Source organism: Monocercomonoides exilis (assembly GCF_001643675.1).
Source record: "Monocercomonoides exilis strain PA203 chromosome Unknown scaffold54-601524, whole genome shotgun sequence".
Lineage (NCBI taxonomy): Eukaryota > Preaxostyla > Oxymonadida > Polymastigidae > Monocercomonoides > Monocercomonoides exilis.
Window position 1 is genome coordinate 517,760 of NW_027150599.1, and position 22,649 is coordinate 540,408.

Consider the following 22,649-nt stretch of genomic DNA (forward strand, 5'->3'; position numbering starts at 1 on the left):
TTTGTTGGAAAAAATCTTTCCATTCAAATGAAGTGAATAAAAGATGTTTGAAGTTTTTTTTTTTTTTTTTTAAGGAATAAAATGTAGTGAAAATGAACTTCTCGGATTTCATTCTGCTTTAGGGTTTTCCTTCGAATCGAAATATTAAGTTTTAAGGTTTGCATTTAATTTTTGTTCACATTTTTATTTATAGGGTTAGGGTCTTAATCTCAAAAATCACTTTTTCACACATAAAAAAACGTGTGTTTTAATGATTGTGTTTGATGAAATGAAAAAAAAATATTAAATATTTGAATAAATTACAAACTTTTCTTTCATTCTTTATTATAATAAAAAAAGAAAGCTCAGAATTATATAAATTTATTTTAAAAATACTTTAAAAAAGTTTATTTTTATTTAAATTTTTGAAATTAGTTTGATCATAACCATAATATTTTCGAAAATTTGACTTTTTTCATTGAAAAAAAAGGATTCTTAAAATGGAAAATTCACCCATAGCATGTTTTATTTTTTGATGTTAAATCATTCTATCACAAAAAATCCGAAAAAAAAAAAAACGAATATCTGAATATTACTTAAAGTTGTGATTAACCACGTTTTATTAATGTTAAAAATTTTGTGAACATTTCAACGACTACGTAAAGTTATCAGATGCCAAATATCTGAACCAAAATTGAAATTTATGATATTCACAAAGAAAGATTGAAACAAAGCAAATAAGATGACTGACTGGCACTTACTGATGTTAACAATATTTTTACCACCCCCCTATCTCTTCAGGTGCTAATTTAAATGGACACAAAGAATACAAAGCCTTTAATAATGTTTCATTTTTGCCTGCTCAAAAAATTTATAAAAGACAAAAAGAAAAATTTAAAAAAGATGGAAAAAACATTTAAATAAAAAAGAAACAGCCTACAAACACTTCACGCGAGAATTTTCGAATAGAATTTTAGCGAATTCATCGAATATTCATTTATGCAATAGATTCACAAAAAGAAAAACGAGTTAAGATGCAAATTTTCAACCTAATGAACATATACACAAAAAAAAATTTGATATTCAGAAAAAGATTATAACAATCAAACAAAATACATTTAGTGAGTCTGTTCAAGAGATGTAGAAGATTCAAAACAAAAACATTAATTCATGAAACAATTGTGAAATAAATCACACAGAAACACAAATATGAAGAAGTTTAAGAATTAATAACCTTTGCGATCAGAAAGTTCAGTTGGGCAAGATTCAACACAATTCATACAGAGCTTGCAACATTTATATTATCGAACATTTCTGATATACTTTCCAATTCCACAAGCACATAACAAAGAAACAAGAAAGTTAAGCAAATAAGCATTAGGATTCTTCCTCCGGATCTTTCAGCAAGTCAATCACTTCCGCCAAGGTGGGTCTTTCGTTTGGCTCGTCTGCCCACATCTTTTCCATCGCCTCAACCAATTCTTCCCCTTCGATTCCTTCTGTCAGCGGTCGCACTCCATCCCTTATCATATCTTGAGCTTCTTCAGCGATGCACTCGCTTAAAGGCACCTCTCCTGTTGTCGTTTCATGAAGAATCAGTCCAAGTGTGAAAACAACTGCTTTTTCAATTCCCTCATCTCCAACTCCAGCTTCAGGAGCTTTCCATCGTTTCATTTCTCCCTTCTCCTTTTCATCCTCCAATTCCTCTGTCAAAACAAATACTTCATTATTTCCTTCCTCAACAAAGATCGAATATGGGCACAACTGTCTCGCAATCATTTCCACCCTTTCGTCTCCAACTGAAATCAAATGTTCAAACAGCTCTGCCACCGCCAAAACCACCTCCTTCCCATCAACAACATCCATCGCTCTTGTTCCTAATGTGAAATTACCTTGTACTGAATGAATCACTGAGTGCAATGTTTTGATGTTATTTTTCTCCTTCTCTCGAAATGGCTTCTTTGCTGATATCACATTGAATGAATGCGATTGTGAAGCTCCAGAAGCAGAAGCTTCCACAGAAAATGGCAATGGAGATTCCAAATCTGGAAGATCATTTTCATTCAGAACGTCATCGGTCATTGAAGGAGGCTCTGGAAGATCTTCTTCATCGTTGTCAATGAGAAGTGGAATCTGACTTGTCATCCCTTCCAGCAGTGTGGATGGCATTTCACTCATCTCAAAGCTCCCTCCATTGTTTTCCCTTCTTCTCCTCTCAATCTTCTCCATTATCTGCTCGTTTTCAAATCTCTCTCTTTCAACTTTCTTTTCAGTTTCCTTCAATTTCTTTCGCAGAAGCACAATAATCGCAACAAACAAAGCAACAAAAATCACCAGAACAATAATGCACCCAATGAAGGCAAATAAGCTCCATTCAATTTTATCTTTTTCTTTTGAGATTCTTTCATCTTCTTTTGGTTCAGTCTCACTTTTGTTCTTCAGAACGAATGAATTTGTTGATGATGGCTTGTTGGATCCACCAAACAGAATCATCACTGATACCTCTGTTTCATCTGCAACATTTGATATATTTTCTGATGGAATTCTTCCAATCACTTCTGTTTCTGATACAAAACTGTCTTCCTCAAAGTGATATGTCTCAACCAACTCCACATCTCCTGTTTTGAATATCAATCTGAATGACAAGTCACATGGAATAAAAAGAGATCCCTTGAATTTGATAAAAATGTTGCTTCCATTTTCATTCGCAGAAACTTCTTCCAATTTGGGAATGAAAAATGGAGATGACCTTTCTCCTGCTATCCCTCTCAAATCACATCCTTCATTCAAAATCCAAAGAGAAGAATTATCTTTCAATCCATCCCCTCCCTTCAAACTCAAAATGGTCAGTGAAGCAGAATCTGAGCAAATGATATTTCTTCGAAGAGAAGGATATTTTTCTATGAAAGGATTGTTGTTCATAAATTCACCTTTCTCAATCGTCACATTACCGGCGGATAATGATAATCCACCTTGTGAAGAATTCAATATTGTAACATATTTCATTATCACAGAAATCTTCACCATATCCACAAGAGATCCACTCCATTCGCATATTTCTTTCAAATCTTTATTTCTTTCTCTTTCACTTTCTTTGGCAAGGACTCCTTCAAGCTCACACATGTGCATCGAAACATCAGTCATATTGTCAAGTTCCATGATGCTTCCTTTATCAGAGCGAGAAACACAGTTGGAACACGAACAATTGGAAAGAACTGTCTGAGCGGATGATGATGAAGCAAAGAAAATAGAAGCTCCTTCTGAGTTCCTTGAACAGTTATTGAATGATGAATCAACAAGAGTGATTGTTCCCGAAGTTTTTTCGTTTATAGAAGTGATACAACCTTCAGACAATTTCACTCCATCTGCAGATACCCCATTAAATACAACACTTCCACATTTTCTAATCACAAATATATCTGTTATTGAATCAATATTTTCCAATTTCACATTCGTAATATTTATCTCATCTCCATTTAGCAGAAACGAAGACTTCTTGAATAAAAGCATCGATATAGTGCAGTTGTCAATATGAAAAATTCCATTTTCGATGTTCAACAATATTGAATTGAGAACAACAGATTCAATGTTTTCTGATTCCCCAACCGGAGAAAAATAAACTGATGAAAGGGAAAGTTGTCCGCTCGTTTCATGAATAATTGAACTGCCTGAATATGAAAATAACTGCCCAAAATTGAATTTCACACTTTCAATCCGAACTTTCTCTGAGGTTGTAATCAGATTTCCAGAATCACCTGTAATTGTTGAGTTCAGATGCACCAAAGCAGCTGAGGGAGATCGCAATGAGCGTATGGTCACATTCAAAGCACTGCTTTCTCCAACAATAACCGTCTCCTTTGAGATCAACAGCTGTGAATACAGAGATGGAATAATGTGTTGAACTCCAACATTCAGCGATTGACAAGGCATACTGAACTCTCCACATTTCTTGCTGTCTGTGTGACTATCTGCAACTGATGACACAAATATCGTCTCGCTCTGGTATTTCACAACTCTCAATAAAAGATCTTCTTCCCCCACAAACGAGTCGGTTGTGCAGCCCCATATAGCCAGATCCTTCACAAATGGCAATCTGAGATCCAAAAGGAATTGCTCATCAACTATTTGTGTGTCAATCGAGTGGCATCTCACATACACATCTCTTCCTCTCAATGCAGAGTTGTCTCTGAACGTGATATTTGACAGAATAAAATTCAGAGGCTGCTCAGCTGTTGAAGTGCACTCCAGAAACAGCCACCCGCCTCTTCCTGTGGTGGAGCAGAAGCACTCAGAAATCGTGCAAAATGAGCACTCAAAGCTTCCTCCCTCATTCAACACACAAAACATCCCTCCTCCCTTTCCACACCTCGTTCCACCGCATTTCTTCATCGTTGTGTTTCGAATCACCATTTTTAATGGCTCATCATTCACATTTCGAATGATGGGAATATCATTGGTTGTGTTCTGGGTGACTTCTTCGAATAAACTCCACTCAATAAAAACATCTTGTTCCTCTTCATTTGTCTCTCTCCCTGAGCTCTTTGAAATGCTCAATCCGCTTGCTCCTTCCAGCTCAACATTCTTCATTGTCAGGTTTTTCACATTCAATGTTGTTGTTGACAACACAGAAATTACATCTTTTGAAAAGCTGAGTGATTGCATTGTCACAAACTCCAATTGAACTGTGCCTCCATCTGCTTTGATCACACCAAAATTAATTATTTCTTCTCCACTTTCTTCATTTTTTGTGAATGAACAGTCCTTCACAGTCAATAGTCCTTCACTTGAGTCAACAAGCATCAAATAATTGACTCCACTTGCGAATGAAGATGACATCACAAAGCTAATCAGTTCGAAATGCGTGATCCCAGAAATCTTCATTGCAACTCCTTCTGATCCTTCAAGTGATGAGAGACATTCCAAAAAGCACATTTCTTCATCATCCGATTTCACTGAAATTCCACCAAGATCAACACATTTTTTGAGAATTCCTTTCCCATTGATGTTTATATTCCTTTCATTTCCTCCTGGAATTCTGGCCAAAGAATAATCAATTGACAAACAAGGATAATCTGAGAATCCACAAGTGCAAACATCTTTTCCATCCTCTCCAATAAATAACTCTGAGCCAATTACTCGCCAGAAATAGATCAATGGAATGGCATTCGTTAAATCATTTCCATCGAAACCCATTAAAGAATTCAATGAAATATCTACCAGATGCTCAGATACAAATGGAAGTGAGGTGTTTGTGATACTCTTTGTCAAGTTGGATGACTCAACAAAAAGATCATTTCCATATTTCGCAGTATTTGGTTTGTCTGTATCGAAAACAGGAGATGATATCACAAAAGAAGAATCACCATCAATCAATTTCAGTGCCATCCCTCCCCCAGACCCAATCTTCTCTTCTTCAGCTGGTGCTGTGCATCCTGTGAATGTGCATGAAATAACATTCATTTGAATGTTCCCTTTCAACTGAGCATTGATAGCTCCTCCTCTGCTTCCATCAGCCATCACAGAGCATTCCTCAAAATCGCATTCTTCAATATTTATTTCACCATTTGAATTTTCATCTTTGCTGTTGTCAATGCTCACACAGCTTCCACTTCCAGATGTTCTTTCAATTTTTTTAAAATTGCAATTCGTCATGTTCAACCATAGAGTGTTCATCAACACTGAATTTATGATGCATCCACACAAAGAGATCAACGGATTTCCACTCAAAGTGATTGATGAAGCTGAGAATGAATCAACGGACAAGGTGCCAGATTCGACAGATAAGAATAGAAATGCCATTTCTGATATTGAATCTTGAAGAGAAAGAGAACAATGAGACATAGTCAGTTGTGAAGATGAAGAAATAAAAGTTGAATGTGATGAAAGAGAAGGAGGAAGAGAATATATAAGTTTTGACAAGACTGTTTCAACCCCAACTGTCACCATTGCCGCATTTGTTCCTGTGGAGGAATTAGAAACTGTCCATCCACTTTGATCATCATTTCCTCGAATTTCATGTTTCTGTTCACCAAATGCCAATTCATCATTCATCATTATCATTTCACAAACAACAACTTTTTTTTCTATTGTTTGCCTTGTGAGGGAATGTTTCATTGTCAAGCAAGGGAATTGGACAATTCCACAATGTGAGTGATCAGTTTCCTCAGAATTGCTCACAAATATTTCTTCTGGAGTGGGAAGGAGATATATGCATAGTGGAATGGCCACACTGTTGTTTCCATTGTCATATCCTCGAACTTTGTCAAAAGAATCCAATGAATCTGTCACACATGCGATGTTTTTTGATTTTGCAGTCATTTCCAAATCTGGTGAAATGACGAAGATATCATTCCCCCATTTGGCTGCGTTTGTTCCGAATGAAGAGGAGATCAGGAAATCTGGATTTTCATTCAATAACTGAAGAAGGATTCCTCCTCCAAGACCATTGGATGTTGAGCAGAAGCACCCATCAAATGATCCGCCTTTGACTTTCACTTCGTTTTCATTCCCAACACACAGCATCATTGATCCTCCATTTTCTGAATTTGTGCTTCCACATCCCAAAAATGAACAAGAATTCAGATCAATGTTTGCCTTGCCATTGGAAAATGACATCACTGCTGCTCCGCTTGTTGTTCTTTCTATTTCATTAAAAGTAGATTCTGAAAGTGTCAATGAAGTTTCATTTGTCGAAGAAAGCGAAAACAATGAAGTTGTAGAGATTGTTTTTTCCCAGTTCACATGTTCCATCTGAAACATCCCATTCTGAATGTTTATCAGTTCTGTTGAAAAAGCTGTTTCTGAAGTTTGCCCACTTCCAGAAGATATGTTCAATCTGCTAGTATATATTTCTCCTGTTCCTGTGATCTCAAACAGTCTTGAACCACGATTATTTTCATATGCACAGTCATACACAAGAACAAAGTCTCTGGCAGTCAATGTGCCTATGGAGACTGAAAAAAGAGACAAACCAGATGCCTCTAATTCTGTTTGTATTGCAGAACTCAAATCATTTTGTCCATATATTGTGAAAGAATTGGTGTTGCAGTCCACACTTTTTGTCTCTGAAATCGAACCTGTGAGTATCTCTATATCGGTAACAAATTCTGGAATCAGCTGAGTGAGGCAGTGGCTGATGGTGCAGCAAGGATGGCTTTCATTGATCCCGCATGCATATGTATCAATAGCATTGGGTTCTGTTGCAGTTGATGAGACAAATCTGATTCTTCCAAAATCGTTCCGAAGCCATTCACTTTTATCAATGACGGAATTGAAACTTATACTAACTCTGTTTCCTGTTTGCCTTGTTGAATAGCAACTTGAGTCTATGTTATTTTCTGTTGAGCCATCTAGAGCAATATCATGCCCTCCTTTCGCACATGTGTTATTGTGGAAAAAGCAATAGAAAAATAATATTCCATTATTGTTTGTATTAATTTGTTGGCTAACAGCACCTCCCCCACACATTGAAATGCAATTGCGGAATAGACAATTTGAAATTATAACTTTATCCGCAGGATTCCAATGTTCAATTGCTCCCCCAGATGATGAAGTTGAATGATTTGCCTTGCAGGATGAAAATAATGAATTAAAAACGCATTTTTTCTGCCTTTGAGTATTTGTTTGACGAATACATATTGCTCCTCCGTCATTACCCGAAGAACAATTTTGAAAAGAACAATCATCAACCATTGACTGGACATACACATACTCTATCATCATTCCCCCTCCTCCGCGATCTGCGGTTACCGCTGCAGAACATTGAACGAATGTTGTATGTTGAACAAGGCATTCAGTGATATTCGAAGCATATATTCCTCCCCCAAATGTGGACGAAGCATCGCATCTCAAAAAGGAAGAATTTTCAACTTTCAGAATGGCATTTGAATTATCATGCACATAAAGAGCACCTCCTTGTTCGGCTGTGCAATCTTCCCATTCACACAACGAAAAGGATTGGCTTTCTGTTGTATCCATTCGCTCCTTTTTCTGAAGAGCATTCTTTTCCCTTTTCCCAAAAAGAGTAGTTGTGTTTTTACAGACAAATTTCTCTGAAGAAAGCGAACCACTCGAGATCCCTCCTTCAAAGGCATTCATACACGAATAAATGAGGCAATTCCTCATTGAACTCAACAAGCATAAATGGGATATCTGGTTATCACTGTTCTTGTCAGATTTCACAGACATGTTCCTGAAGGCACAGTTAGAAATCTCTTCACTTTTGCTCTTTCCAGACAATAGGAAATAGTCTGAGGATGAAACAGCCAGATCTGTAATGATGGAATTTCTCAAAATGGCAGAATTTGAATCACCAGATGAAAAAACAAGTCTGGAAGGGCAAAGATTCTTTTGGGGGATCAAACTCAAATTCACCATGCAGATTGATCCACTTTGCAAATGAAAAGGAGATCCCGATTCTTGGTGGGAAATGCACAAATCCAGCATCACACTTGATTTATCTGCGACAAGCATCAAAGGTGAAGAAGAATGTTCAAGTGCTACATTCTTCAGTCCAACTGTCGAATTGAAGAATTCAAAAAAAGAAAAAATTGCAGTTGTTGCAAGCTGTCTAAATCCTTTCGCTTCAGAAAATATGCTTTGCATAATTCCGTTAACAATAGCGTTCTTTGAATGAAAGTATTTATTTCCTGAAGTGTCTTTATTTGAATAAGCACGATTATTGTGTTGATGTGTTTCAGAGCAAGAATCTTGATTTTTCAATTCCGTAAATGAAAATATATCTTGCACTTCAAATGTCTTGGCGATGAGCAGATAGATCAATAAAAGCAAACGCCTGCTCATTGCAAATAAAAATATTCTCAAATTTTATTAACTATTATATATTTTGATCATTTTTGCTCAAAAACTGAAAATAACATTTTAAAATTTTAATTTCATGAAATAAGCATGAATAATAAATTTTCATTGATTTTGATTTCGTTTTTTAATAATATCCATTTTTAACTCTTTCAAAATTCTTTTTTGAATATTTCTAAACAAAATAATCAAAATTTGGATTAATAAAAGTGTTGTTTGGTTTTAAATAATTCAACAAATATCTGAATTGCAATAGAAACAAACTATTGGAAAATTCAAACGAATACTAACATGTACAAAACCATTCACTTTTTCTTGTTTCGATGCACACATTTCCAATCGCGGTCAAAACACTTTCTTTGATTCTTAACCAATGCACAAAGTCTTGTTCCACAAGAACTTATTCTGATCGCAAAAAGTGTCTCATATGATATCTGTAACTCGAAAAGCTTGGAATAAACACTTTTCCCAAACAGCCTTCAGCGGAAGCGAATAACCTTTCTGATCAAGACAGCTGACAAATCCAACACCAATCTCTTTGTTGTTGAGCCTCATTTTCTTCCATCTCCCATAAAAAATGCAAACCTCTAATAGGGTTTTCCTTCCTTTTAAGCAACACTCTCCCATTTTCACTTCCTTCACTCTTTCAAACCACTCTGTAGTGCGTCTTGTTTCAAAACTTTCTCCTTCTCTTCTCTTTTCTTCCTTCCTTTTTCCTTCTCATGTTCATTTTCCTTTCTCACAAATACTTTTTCCTTGGCTCTCCATCCATTGCCCCTTCCCCTTCCTTTCCCTTTCTTCTCAATATCCCCCCAACTCAAACGCAAATAATTTTCTTTCTCCAAAAGCCCTCTTGCCCAGTGCGCTCACGTTCATCTCAGCAACTTTTTCATAAGTGCACAAATTCTGACTGAAAGTTGCATTTGAATGCTTTCATCAAACAATTTTCAAAATAAATACAAAAACAAATAAAGAAGGAGAAGGAGAAGGAGAAAGAGAAGAAGGAGAAGGAGACGAACAAGGAGAAAGAAAAACTGGAGATGGAGAAGGTGAAGGAGATTGGAGAGTAGACATCTGGAGGGAGATTGTTTGGGGTGGAGAAGAGGGGGAAGGAAAGGGTTTCCGGTTGAGAGATAATGAAGGAGAAGTTGGTGAGGGCGAGGGAGGCATGGGCATAGAGGAAGAGGGGGCACCGGTGGTTGTTGTTGGTGAGGGAAGGTGGGTGGATGGTGCAAGTGGAGGAGCAGATGGAGGCAGTGGAGTGGCGTTGGGCAGTGAAGAGTGTACAACCGCTGTGAGGGATGATGTTGAGATGGCTCACACACAGCGAGCTGTAAATGTTATTGAGACTTGTTTGAATGTAACAGATATGATTGTCCTATGCATATCCAATGCTCCAATCTTTGGTGCTTCTAGTGTTGTCATATTTTTGCACAAATAAAAATTTTCAAAAAAAAAAAAAAAAATAGAAATAGAAAATTATTTTCATTTCATTCATTTTTATTTTTTCCTTTTTCTTTTTCGATTTTTTTTCTTTAAAAATAAAATGAATGAAATGAAACAAATTTTGCAAGGGAAAGCGAAAATATACTTAACCAAACAAATCGAACATTCCCTTTTGAAAAAAAAAATGAAATTCATAAAAACAAATTTTTAATAATTAAACAAAATATAAACATAAGCATAAACAAACCCCTTCGAACTCTTCTTCTTCCTCCTCCTTCTTTTCTTCCTTCTTTGACTCTTCCTTCTTCGATTCCTTCTCGGGCGCTGCAGCAGCCGATGAAGCGGAAGCTGATGGAGCAGCAGCTGCAACTGCGAATGATGCTGCAGCCATCTTTCTCAGACCGTCATCCAAGATTTCCTGTCCGGTTTTCGTTCCGACTTTTGAAATTAAATCGGCAACTCTGGCTTCATCAACCTCAGCACCTGCTGCCTTCAATATGTTGATTATATCTGCTTTCTTTGGATGTGTTTTTCCACCGACTTGGGATAAAAGCAATGCTGCTGCGTACTTCATAGATATTTTTTGTTTTTTTATCCATAAAAGATATGTGTTTTTATTACCTAAAATAAGAATCCCACAACAAAAATATATCAATAATCCTTAATTGATTTTTTTGTTAAATTGAAGCTGTTCATCAGAATTTTTTTCAAATAAAAAACGAAACAAAACAATGCAAGTCCTTTTCATTGTTATTTTTGAAACCATGACAAATATATTAATGGCATTTCAAAATCTTTCAAAATCTTAAAAAGGCAATAATTTAAGAATTAAACATTCATCATCATAAAAGAGAATATTTCGAATGGCATGCATGTATTATAATGGTTATTGAGCCTTTGCAACAATCATTTTCATTATTTATTTATTTATTTATTTATTTATTTATTTATTTATTTATTTATTTATTTATTTATTTTCTTTTTGTGGTTGTTGAATAAGTTCATTCGTAGTTTCTCATTGTTATGGTTTGTTTCCAGAGGATAAGAAATAAAGACATGTACGCATTAACGATAGTTAAATACTTACATTCATAATTCTCTCCATTCGCGATCTCACCTTTGAACATCTGCAGGAGAAGAACCAAACGAATCGGTAGAAGCGATGGATAAAATTTTGAAGCATGTGAAAACTATTTAAACAGAAGAAAGTTAAATTTTTGTTTTTATTTTTCAATCTTATTTCATTTCATTTAATTAATATAAATTTTTATTTTTTGTACATCACAAGAAGGCTTTTCAACTTAGGGAGCTGCAGATTTGACCCAGTTGACATTTCTGAGGTGATATTACTGAATAAAATTGCAAAATGACATTACGATGTTTCATGCTGTGCTTAAAATGCAGTCTTGTGCCTCGATGCAATGTGGTGCTTTCTACAATGTTTTTTGTTCTTTTCATATCTCTGCTTCTGTTAATAGCTCCCCCTTTTATCACTTCGTAGATAGTTTTGTTAAAAACTAAAGGAGCAAGAGGATATTTGAAGCATAGGAAGATGTTTATTCATTTTTTGCATATTTTCCAATCTTCTTGATCGTAGTTACTGCCATTGGAGAAGCCTAACTATTTTTGAGAACATTGCAGTTAGTTTGCGCGTGATGAAGCAGGACAGCATATTGAAAGAGCAAGTGGTTGTGTTGTGGACTGTGGAGGAGATTGTTGAGAAGACGACGGATGTGATGGGGCTGAGGATGGATGATTCGGAACTTTAATCCATAAATCAACTGAACATTCAGGAGGAAAAAGAGAAAGAGGAGTGCGGAGAATGAAGACTCTGAAAAAAGAAAGGAAGAAGGAATGTTGAGTTCTTGGAAGTGTCATTAATTTTCAGAGACAATGTTGCCTTTGTTGCTTCCTCTTTCAATCCCTATTTTTCATTCGGAAATGTTTTTTTCTGTAAAATGCATTCAATAATTTTGAATGCAATAAGGAGGATAAACTTCATCAGCTGTTTCACATTCAAAAGATCTTTTGATGAGCTTTGTTGCTTTTGCTTTTTTCTCAAATTATTTTTATAATGTTCGTTTCCTGATTCTTTTTTCCTCTCTTGCAATCGAATCTTTTTGCCACGATTCTTCTCCAAGGTCGGTTGTTTCATATGTGTTTCCTTTTGTGACAATTGTTCAATGCTTTTGTTTTGTCAACTCTTCTTGATTTTCGAATTCATTCACTTTCAGCAATTCCACGAGTCGTTGGAAATGAAAATAAAAAATGTAATTCAATAACAGATTGCATTCTTTGAGCATGCAAACATTCGTTGCCCTTGCTTTCCGTCAGTATTGAAGAAGACAAAAGTGATTATTTCTTTCTCTTCAAGAATTGATTTATTCATCAGTTTTCTTTTTCTCAAAGGTTTGAATTCCATTTCATTCTTAGAAGTGAACGTATGTCCAAGCTCAGAAGTCAATTGCTGAAAAGAAAAAGTTTAATTTCTTCATCATGCATAATTATTGGTTTGATCAAACAGAATTAAAAGATTATCATTTCTGGCCTCATTCAACATAGCCTTGCAATTTTGTTGGACTTTTTCCAAAACCTTTTTTCATTAAACCAAGACATTTCCTTTTTTGTTGAAAAATTTCCGTATTGAAAGATAAACAATGATGTTTGTATTTATCGATTTTTTTGTGAGCAAAGAATCATTTCGAATGTATCATTCACTGCACATGATAAGCAAAATGAGTTCGTGCATTGATGATGAGCACGTGGATGAGCATTAAAAGATTCCAACAACTGAACGCTTTTCAGGTTTGTTCCTTTTTCCGTTATTTGAAAGGTTCTCATCGTTTTGTTTTAAATTCATTTGGAAGAATTGCTTGATAAACTTGGTTATTGCGCAGAAATTGAGCTGAAGGACAGAATTGAAGAACTGAACGAAGAAATGGAAAAAATGAATGAAGAAGAATTAAAAGCAGTTTTCACAAAAGAAATGTTCGATAAAATATTCAAAATGAATGAAGAAATGAAACTTTCGATGGAAAATGCTCTTTATTTATTGAAGAACATTGGGTATTGGAAAATTATGAAATATACATGGGTTGATAGCTTTGAAAAATCTTCACTGAGCAAAGTATTTAAAAAGGTGATTTCTGACGAAATTATGATAAAGAGAGAAAGAAATGAAAAGCTATGGGTTGATCTTTGTGAGTGCCATCTGTTCCTTAACAATGGAACTTTTAAAAATTTTATATCGATATGTGTACCTTATCTTCTGAAAGTTGCTTTGCGCAAAGAGAAAGACAAGGAGAACCAAAAAGAAGTGGAAATGGCTTTGATGGCTTTGCGTTGCTTTGGATATGATGTATGTATATTTCTTTTTCATTTTTTGTGTTATTGTATTTCTTTCTTTCTTTTTTGTTAGAAAATGGAGCAAGAACTTTTCTTGGATGAAATCAAAGATATTATCCAATTTCACCAAAAGCATCGCAACCTTACTCATCTGGCATATCAATGTGCTTGGGAGTTTTTGATGAATAGGTTTTATACCAATGGAAGTTTGGAAATAGTTATTGAAGATGAACTGCATTTTGCAAGAGAAGCCTCAAGAGAGCTGGAAGAACTGACAAGAAATGTGGATTGGAAGAGAAAAGAAGAGAAAAGAGGAAGAGAAGTCAAAGAAGTGCTTGTTATCATGGGATGGCTCTATTCAATTGATAATTACTTTTTCTGGTTCAAATTATGGAATGAAGAGCTTGAAGTGCTTTTTGGAAGCGTTGTTAAGGTATTTCGAGCATCAAGAGATAATCACAGAAGAATAAGCGACCAATGCATTGAAACATTAAGATGTGCAACGACGAACAAAGCCACGGAAGTTGATGACTTGCTGAAGGAAGGTGTTGTTGATCTGTTTTCAGAAGAAATGAAGAAATCAACTGAAAGATGAAATGGTGAGAAATTGCTTGTATTTCTTTTTGAATATTTCAGAAGGATTGAACGAAAAGATGGATGATGAAACATAAGAAAAGGAAAGAAAGGCAACGAAAAAGAAGGTGCAAGAAAAGCTTGAAGAAGAAGGATATGAAGATATCATACCAAGTTTTCAAGAGACTTCTGAGTTTCTATACGATAAAGAGTGTGATGAATCATTGGATGTTTCTGATTATTTTGTGATTGTTTAAGGAAATGAAATGAATTGAATTTTGTAACTCAAAGTTTTTATTTTTCTTTTTCTGTCAATTCACCATGTCGAAAGCAAATATTCCAATAATATTTTAAAAATATTTGTTTTTCATTGCTTTTTAATGAAGTCAAACAATAACAAAAAATGAACAGTTCTGAAATCTCCTCACTTGGATTCAAACAAAAATCTTTATCATATTGAAAGTTGCTTTGTTATCTACAAAAAGGAACCCGGTGAAATAAACTTTTTTTTGTTCATTTGCTTTCTTATACAAAACTTTCTTTTCCATTGAATGTTTAAAATTTTATTTCATTCAAAAAATTTTTATATCGAGATAATCCTCCTGTTCTCATCAAACAGAAGAGGAATAAAGAAAGCACTTCTAGATTATGGAAATTACTCATGAAAAAGCAGTTCATCTCCGTTCTTAACAAGGAAGAATCACATCTCACGTAACTCTTTTGTAATAATGGTGAAAAATAAAATATAGTTGGTGTTTATTATTTTGGACACTTTCAATAATCAAAACGCAAGCATTTTGATTTATAAGAAAACATTCATTCACTTTCTTCTCTTCGATCTGAGAGAGTGTCACTTAAGGGTCAGTCACAGCGAATCTGAAAAAAGGATGCTCTTTAGCTCTCCACTCAGCACTGGACCCGCGTTGAATTCTGCTGCATCAATGATGTCAGATGGACCTCCGGGAGAGATGTTTTCGAGGATGATTTCTCATTCTAGTTCTGAATTTTCCCAACAGATCCCTGGAGCTTCACATGCAAAATAAGCCAGGGGCATAGGTCTATTTTGTACTAGTTTGGAAAGGCTTTTTTAAATTTTTTATTAACATATATTTGATTCTTATAATTATTGAAAACGAACTACTGATGGAAAAAGTTGAATTCTTTCATCAAAAAATAGAAATTTTATTAAATTTTCGAAACCCATAATATTTCCTTATTGATCATAAAGAATAAAGAATTCAATTTCTTGCATTGAAAAGCTAAAAGCAATTTCATAACGCAATGGTTGTTGAAATTATTTGTATTATTCAAAAAAAGAATAACTTTGTCTATGCATCACTTTTTTATTACGAACTTTGAAACATTTCTTAACACAAGAGTTTAAGTCTTTATTGAATATTTGGAATGAAAATGTGCAATAGACATCATATCGCATTTTGATTTATTCAAAATTTGAAGGGTATTTTCCTCAAAATTGATGCTGGAATTATTTTCAATCTATTTTCTTTTTTATCAGAATAAAAGAGTTAATGAAATGAAATGGAAAAATAAAAAAGGGAGATTGCATATTCATTATGCACTCATTCACATCATGCACAGCCATAAATAAAAATTGCAGTGGAATGCATTACAATGAAATACAGCTTTTTTCAAGATGAGGAGCCTCCAATTTATTTCGTGCTCGACATATTCATATGGCGGAGGATTGGATTTCAGGCCATATCAATCAACAGCCCCAAGCAACAATCAATATTGCTATTTCTTCTTCTTCCACGATTGCAGATGCACTACAACTTCCACTCCATATGGCCATGATGTGTATTTGGAAGGTTATTACAATCTCTTCTCATCGAACAATCCGTTCTATAAATCGTATACAACGAATAGCAATGATACGAGAGTGAACCATAGATATTATTCAGGCAGTTGGACAAATCTGCATACAGAAAAGAAGGATTGGCTGAGCGTCGGGATGAAGGATCGGTATGTTGATGTGAGTGGGGATGACGCAAACAATCTGTGTGGGATAAGTGGGGCAGCACCTTGCAAGACAGTGGGGCATGCAGTGGAGTCGAGCATGGCGCAGCTGAGCTCGACAATCACAATGCTGAGTGGGAGGCATGTGAGTGAAGGGATGACGATCAGTGTTGTGGAAAAGGAGATTTCTGTTGTTGGGAGAGTGAAGACAGTGAATGTGATTGGGGACGAATTCTCTTTCGATCTCTTCAAAGACGTTGTTCAGCGTGAAGAGTGGGCAGTTGGAGTCGAAAAAATTCACTCGCTGAAATAACGGCAAATTTCAGATCTGAAGGAGATCATCTTATAAAATCAACCGTATTTGTGCAGGCGCTGCCACAACTGCCAATAACTGCCATTGAGATGAAAAAATAAAGTTCTGCTGCAGCCCCTTGTCTCCACACTACACCCCTCCCAACAGCTGTTTTCATTGCTCCCATTGCCTTCCCTGCAGTTTTGGCAAACCCAGGCACCAGGATCATCGAAAAATTCTTCTGTTGCGAAACATCCCCAGCTGTACCCTGCTGAGAAATAAAATCCGAAAAAAAAGAAATAAAAAAGGCGTAATACGTCAACAGCTCCTTTGAAAGATAAACAAAATGGCACACCCCCACCAGATTGGCAGATTAGACAACATTCTGAAAAGAAACAACACCACCCACCGACACCAAGCTGTCCCTCAAGCCCACTCATTCGGCCAACTCATAACATTTTGCAGGCACAGTGCATACACCAAAAATTATTCAAAATCGAAAAACTTTCAATCAAAATCGAAAAACTTACAAACAAAGTCGAAAGTTTGAAAAACTTCAAATTTTCAAAAAGATGACAAAAATTAATACAAATCAAAAAACATTGTTTTTGCTGAAATATCAATTACATTTGTAATTATAATGATTTTTCATCTTTTTTCCGTTGTTTTTCTTTGCCTTCTTTTGACCAATTACAAATTTAAAATTATGAGAGAAATTTTGACATATTTTTATCTCATTTCAGTTGAAAGCACTCTACTTCATAGAAAATTATCCATAGAAAATTTTTATTTTTTTTCCTATTTTATGTAGAATGAAGAATACATTATTGACTCTCTTATTTAATGATTTTTCATCACAAACAACTCATTTCTTATTGAAGGAAACAAATGTTCTCAGATGTGTATTGAGTTTATCTTTGAATTAATTTTGTTTCGAAATCTTCATAATTTGCAGAAATCAACAACGCAAACATTGCTGATAATATTTCCAAAAACAAAAGAATATTTTTATCTTTTGTGGAATACTTATTATTTAACGTTTATTTTTTTTGTAAAATTTTCGATTTCGATTGAAAGTTTTTCGATTTCGTTTGCAACTTTTTCGACTTTGAATGAAACTTTTTCGACTTCGAATGAAAACTTTCGACATTGAATGAAAGTTTTCCAACTTTGAATAACAATTTTCGATTTCGTTTGAAAGTTTTTCGACTTTGAATTATTTTTGGTGTATTTTCTTTAAAGAAATTTGATTGGAAAATTTAGTCGTATTTTGACTTTTGAAACACTGAGAACTTTTTTATAATCATTATCTCATTTTTTCAATGGTTAATAACAATTTTGAAAATTTTACAGAATTTGAAATTTTTGATATCTGTCGAAATGTCGAAGATAATAGATTCAATCGGTTTGACGCAAAGGAATAAATTTTTAAATGAAAATAAGTTAACATTAACCATTTTGGATGATATCGGATTTTTTTCCCCATAAAATCTATAAAATATAAAGGTTTCACATAATATGTTTTGGTAATAAACATTTTTTTTTCAGTTCATAAATAAGTGGTTGTCAAAATGAGAGCTTCAATTTGTTGGTGTGATTGTTCAATGATATGGGTGATTATTTTTGAAATCATGTTTTTTCCATCAAAATTTTCGGTTTATGAATTCACTTCAAGGGCTGATAAATGAGCACAAAAAAGAAATAGTTTCATTCAAATATTATTTTTTCATGAATATTATCTGAAGCATTGTCTTTTTAAACAATTGCATTACATTTAACTTTTTAAAGAATAATTCCTCTCAAAAGAAATTAAACATTTGAAAAATCGACACTCCGAAAAAAGCTATGATTTCAAAAATAATCTCCCATATTAACTCACTTTTCAAATGATCTTGGAAGAAAAGCAAACCATTTATTGCATTCAGTTAGCATTTGTGTTAAGGACGTGTTGATCTTTTGTGATATTGATCAAAATACATCAAAACTAATGATCTTTGTTTTTCTGATATTTTCTTTGATAACCTCACAAACAGTGAATGAAGAAAAGCCTTTCACAGTTTACGTGAAGCAAACAGGAGATTACATCCACACTGGCACGGCGATCGGTCAGGAAAAGAAATCAATGAGAAGTGCATATAATATGCTTGGATATTCAACATCATGTAAGATCTATGTTGTGAATGACAAAACCGCATTCACAGCAGAAGCAATAACTTTCAGCAAGACTGAAGGAATAACAATTGAAGGAATAAGCAGCGATGGAAATGGAAACACAATTGTTGCAATTAATTGCTATGTGAATCCGCAAGGAAATCTTTTCACATGTGATAAAGATGTTGAATACAAGTGTTTAGCATTCCATTTACCAACAACATTTAGTTATGATGGCTTCTGTAAACTGATTTGTGCATATCATTCGAAACTTGTAATAAATAACTGTAAATTTTTAAGACCTGCGGCCAGCGGAATAGGAGTGGATTACTGCCTTGTGGATATAGGAGATGGAAATTTATATATGAACAGCGTTGAGTGCATTGATAGTAATAACTCTATCAATTTTTTTGTGCAGTTTTTAATATTTTTGGAGGAAATACTGTTTCGTTGACAAATGAAACTATGAAAAATATATAAAGTTATTATTCAATTTACTATATTTATGGAATGGATAATAATAAAATGGACGTTTTGTTGAATAACTGCACTTTTTCAGAATGTCAATCGGAAGGGTATGGAACAATAGAGATTTCGAGTTGCAACAGCGAAATTACATTTACCGTTGGAAATGGTGGTGTAGCATCTTTCATTTCGTGCATTGGAAGTGCATTTGGTGGAATATATTTGAATATACCAAATATTACATCAGCATCCCAATTGAAATGGCCAACAGACGGAACAAATCTGGATTTTCAGAATTGCAAAGTTGGGGAAGGAGCGTCACAGAAAAATACTGCAATATATTTAAAAGATGTGAACGACGAACTAATATACGATATGGCATACGAAATGAAAGCAAGTTTTGCAGCCAATTACACGAGGGAGAATAATCTGGAATATATTATTTGTGAAAGCAATAACACAGAGATCGATATTGTCTCTAAGTATTATGGCACAATCACAACTAGTTATGTGAAAAGTGGTGCTGAAAATGGAGATGGATTGAGTCTTGGATCGCCAAAGAATTCTCTAAAAGAGGCATATAATTTGTTTGCAGAAAATGTCAATTATCCGGGATTCAATTTGAAGATTGTTGAATCAAACGAAAAATTGAAAGCAGAGCAAGTGACGTTTCACAAAAGAAAAGGAATCACTATTGAAGGAATAAACAGCAATGGTTCTGAGAATGCAATGGTTTCAATGGATTGTGACGTGAATGCAGAAGAATATCTATTCACATGTGAAAGTGAAGTGGAATTCAAATTTTTGGCATTCCATCTTTTGATTTCATTAAGTGATGAAAACATTCAATATCATTCGTTGATGTGTGGAAATTCAGGAGAACTCATAATCAAAAACTGTCAATTTATTCGTCCACCAACAAACGGAGGAACTTTGTTTTTTAGCCTTGTGTACATGAATCGTGGAAATTTGTTTCTGGATTCAGTTGAGTGTGTTGATGAAAGTCAAACTGTTTCATTCTGCGGGAATGTTTTCTTCATTAATTATCCCGCCATAGTTTCATTGACAAATGTGAGTTTGAACAAAATTTCAAGTGGTGGTGCAATTGTTGGTATAAGTGGAAGTTATTTTTTGGAAGTTGCCGTTAATAACTGCACATTCATTGAATGTCAAGCAAAAAATTATGGAATAATATCTGTTTCCAGCAATGACACTGACTGCACATACACAGTGGGAGATGGAGGCGTCACATCTTTCACTTCATGCAGCAGCAGTGGATTTAATGCCAAATCTGGTGGAATCTATTTGGATGTGTATAACATTGAATCAGCTTCACAGCTGAAATGGCCGACAAATGGAAGGAATTTGGTATTTCAGGATTGCTTTTGTGGAGAAGGACAATCAAAAAGAAATACTGGATTATATATATCATTAAAAAATGATTCCTTGTTCAAAGATATGGCAGATTCTATAAAGGAAAGTTTTGCAGATGATTTCACACGAGAAGACAGTTTGTGGCTTGTTGTTGGATATGACTATTGCAAGCAAAAAGAATGTGATTTCGTTAGCACATTTTTTGATCCCATTCCTCAAAAGCCAGACAATATGACAAGGGCATTCGTGAAGTATGGTGGAAAAGGAAATGGCATCAGCGTTGAATCTGCAACAAACAGCTTGAAAGATGCATATGAATATTTGGAAAAGAGAGGAAAATGTTTCATTGATGTTGTCAAAACGGATGATCCAATCAAAGCAGAAGCCATAAGTTTCAGCATTAACAGTGGAATAACAATTGAAGGAGTGAATGACAATGGAGAAGGAAATACAGAAGTGGCAATTGATTGTGATGCTTCTGCTTCATATTCACTATTTTTTTGCAAGAAAACTGTGGAATTCAAGTATCTGGCATTCCAAATCTCTTCAACAACAAAGAATTGGAACTCATTGATCTGTGCTGGATATGATTCAATTTCATTGAAAATATCAACATGTCGATTTGTCAGAATTGGATCACAATCACAAGAAGGAATGAATTCAAATGCTGATGGAAACAGCCCCTTGGCAAGCAGTCTTGTAAGCGTTACATCTGGAAGTGTGGAAATGGACACAGTGAAATGCACAGATGAAACCTCATTTGTGGCATTCTCTTCATCACCATTTTCATTTTCTGGAGCTAGAGAGGTGTCGTTGAAGGGAATGGACATCAGCAAAGTGAATGTGGAAAGTGGAGCAGCAATTAGCATCAGAGATAAGAGTGATTTATCTTCGAAGATGTCAATCGAAGGATTGAACATGAACGAAGTGATATCGGAGAAAGGAGCAGCAGCCGGGTTGGATATCATCCTCAGTTCAAAAGAATCAAGAGTGGCCATTGGAAGGTCAAGCAAATGTTCGTTCAAGTCTTGTTCAGCACCAGAAGGGAAATCAGGAGCAATATTCATTGACATGCCCAAGGCAACATCGAATCTCAAACTCCCAACAGAACACAACCTGGAGATCGACAGCTCAAACACAGCTGGCTCGAAAACAACTTCTCTGTTCATCATTGCCCCAGACTTCGAAGAGTTCTGCAGACAAGAAGATGTCTTTGCGTTTGCGAATGAATATGATGATTCCACTGTTGGTTGGATCGAGGGAGCAAAAGATGCAGAATCAGATCCTGAGGATGTGTATGAGAAGTATGTGAAAGTGAGACAAGAGAAACTGAAAGAACAAAACAAAAAGAGGATGGCAGGGATCGTTGTTGCCATTGTTGTGCCGATTGTTGTTGTGGCAGCAGTTGTGGTGATTGTGATTGTTGTTGTTGTTGTGAGGAAAAGGAAATCATAAAATGAAGAGAATAACGGAAAGGAACAAGAAATGAAGGATTAATAGTGAAGCTGATATTTTATTGCGCAGCAGTTTTATTTCTTCCGTGTGTATTCATTATTTTTTTCAAAATTTTTATTTCCTCAATTGGTGTTTTTATTTTATTTTTTTTTTATTTTGTTCATCAGAAATGCACAGTTAATCAAGGACATAACTTTGTCAAAAGACAAAAGAAAAAATCTTTTTGATTGTCTTCAAGATGATAATGCAAATATTTTGTTCATTTTCAAAACTGAATTTTTGTATTTGTGTGAACAGTTCGCAGTTGAAATATAAAAGAAAATATCGGCTTTCAGAAATGAAACATAAAAAATAATACTCAGATTGTTAATATTCATAAATAAATAACATTGTTCATTTCATTTTTGTGGTTTTACTCAAAAATCAAAATTTGATTCAAAACTTATTTCCAACAACAGCTTTTAATTATTTAATTTCTCCTGAATCAAAGTAAGTTTTAAGCATATCTTTGGTCAATATATTTTCTTCTAAAGAAAAACATGTATTTGAAAATAAAAACTCTCTCAACATTTCCAACCTCAATGCGTTGCGTTTATTACAAAAACACAAAACGTTAATAATAAAAATAAAAAACAAAATTTGAGCAAATACAACAAGCTATTATTTGCCAACAGTTTATCCTTTCTTCATTTAAAATATTTCTTGACTGAGTTCAATCAATAATAATTTCCATTGTTTGATTTATTTTTGATCAAACCTAAAATTTTAAATATCA

The 22,649-nt window shown here is 34.6% G+C and overlaps 6 protein-coding genes across 6 annotated transcripts; 4 read left to right on the forward strand and 2 right to left on the reverse strand.

The window, feature by feature from the left end:
- Positions 1 to 1,356: 1,356 nt before the first annotated feature.
- On the reverse strand, positions 1,357 to 8,127 carry MONOS_4902 (uncharacterized protein; the record flags this gene model as incomplete). Its single annotated transcript, XM_067875010.1, has 1 exon — positions 1,357 to 8,127. The coding sequence occupies exon 1, from the start codon at positions 8,101 to 8,103 to the stop codon at positions 1,357 to 1,359; it is 6,747 nt and encodes a 2,248-aa protein (XP_067720408.1). The 5' UTR covers positions 8,104 to 8,127.
- Positions 8,128 to 9,964: 1,837 nt separating this feature from the next.
- MONOS_4901 (uncharacterized protein) lies at positions 9,965 to 10,270 on the forward strand (the record flags this gene model as incomplete). Its single annotated transcript, XM_067875009.1, has 1 exon — positions 9,965 to 10,270. The coding sequence occupies one exon, from the start codon at positions 9,965 to 9,967 to the stop codon at positions 10,235 to 10,237; it is 273 nt and encodes a 90-aa protein (XP_067720409.1). The 3' UTR covers positions 10,238 to 10,270.
- Positions 10,271 to 10,387: 117 nt separating this feature from the next.
- Positions 10,388 to 10,816, reverse strand: MONOS_4900 (putative 60S acidic ribosomal protein P2-1; the record flags this gene model as incomplete). Its single annotated transcript, XM_067875008.1, has 2 exons — positions 10,388 to 10,411; positions 10,490 to 10,816. The coding sequence occupies 2 exons, from the start codon at positions 10,814 to 10,816 to the stop codon at positions 10,388 to 10,390; spliced, it is 351 nt and encodes a 116-aa protein (XP_067720410.1).
- Positions 10,817 to 12,768: 1,952 nt separating this feature from the next.
- On the forward strand, positions 12,769 to 14,413 carry MONOS_4899 (uncharacterized protein). Its single transcript, XM_067875005.1, has 4 exons — positions 12,769 to 12,904; positions 12,974 to 13,047; positions 13,110 to 13,600; positions 13,661 to 14,413. The coding sequence occupies exons 3-4, from the start codon at positions 13,181 to 13,183 to the stop codon at positions 14,180 to 14,182; spliced, it is 942 nt and encodes a 313-aa protein (XP_067720411.1). The 5' UTR covers positions 12,769 to 12,904; positions 12,974 to 13,047; positions 13,110 to 13,180; the 3' UTR covers positions 14,183 to 14,413.
- A 1,401-nt stretch (positions 14,414 to 15,814) lies between these two features.
- On the forward strand, positions 15,815 to 16,450 carry MONOS_4898 (uncharacterized protein; the record flags this gene model as incomplete). The annotated part of the gene is made up of 1 exon (XM_067875004.1): positions 15,815 to 16,450. One exon carries the CDS (start codon positions 15,815 to 15,817, stop codon positions 16,448 to 16,450), a length of 636 nt encoding a protein of 211 aa, XP_067720412.1.
- A 1,966-nt stretch (positions 16,451 to 18,416) lies between these two features.
- MONOS_4897 (uncharacterized protein) lies at positions 18,417 to 21,874 on the forward strand (the record flags this gene model as incomplete). Its single annotated transcript, XM_067875003.1, has 3 exons — positions 18,417 to 18,775; positions 18,881 to 18,969; positions 19,140 to 21,874. The coding sequence occupies 3 exons, from the start codon at positions 18,417 to 18,419 to the stop codon at positions 21,872 to 21,874; spliced, it is 3,183 nt and encodes a 1,060-aa protein (XP_067720413.1).
- Positions 21,875 to 22,649: the final 775 nt, after the last annotated feature.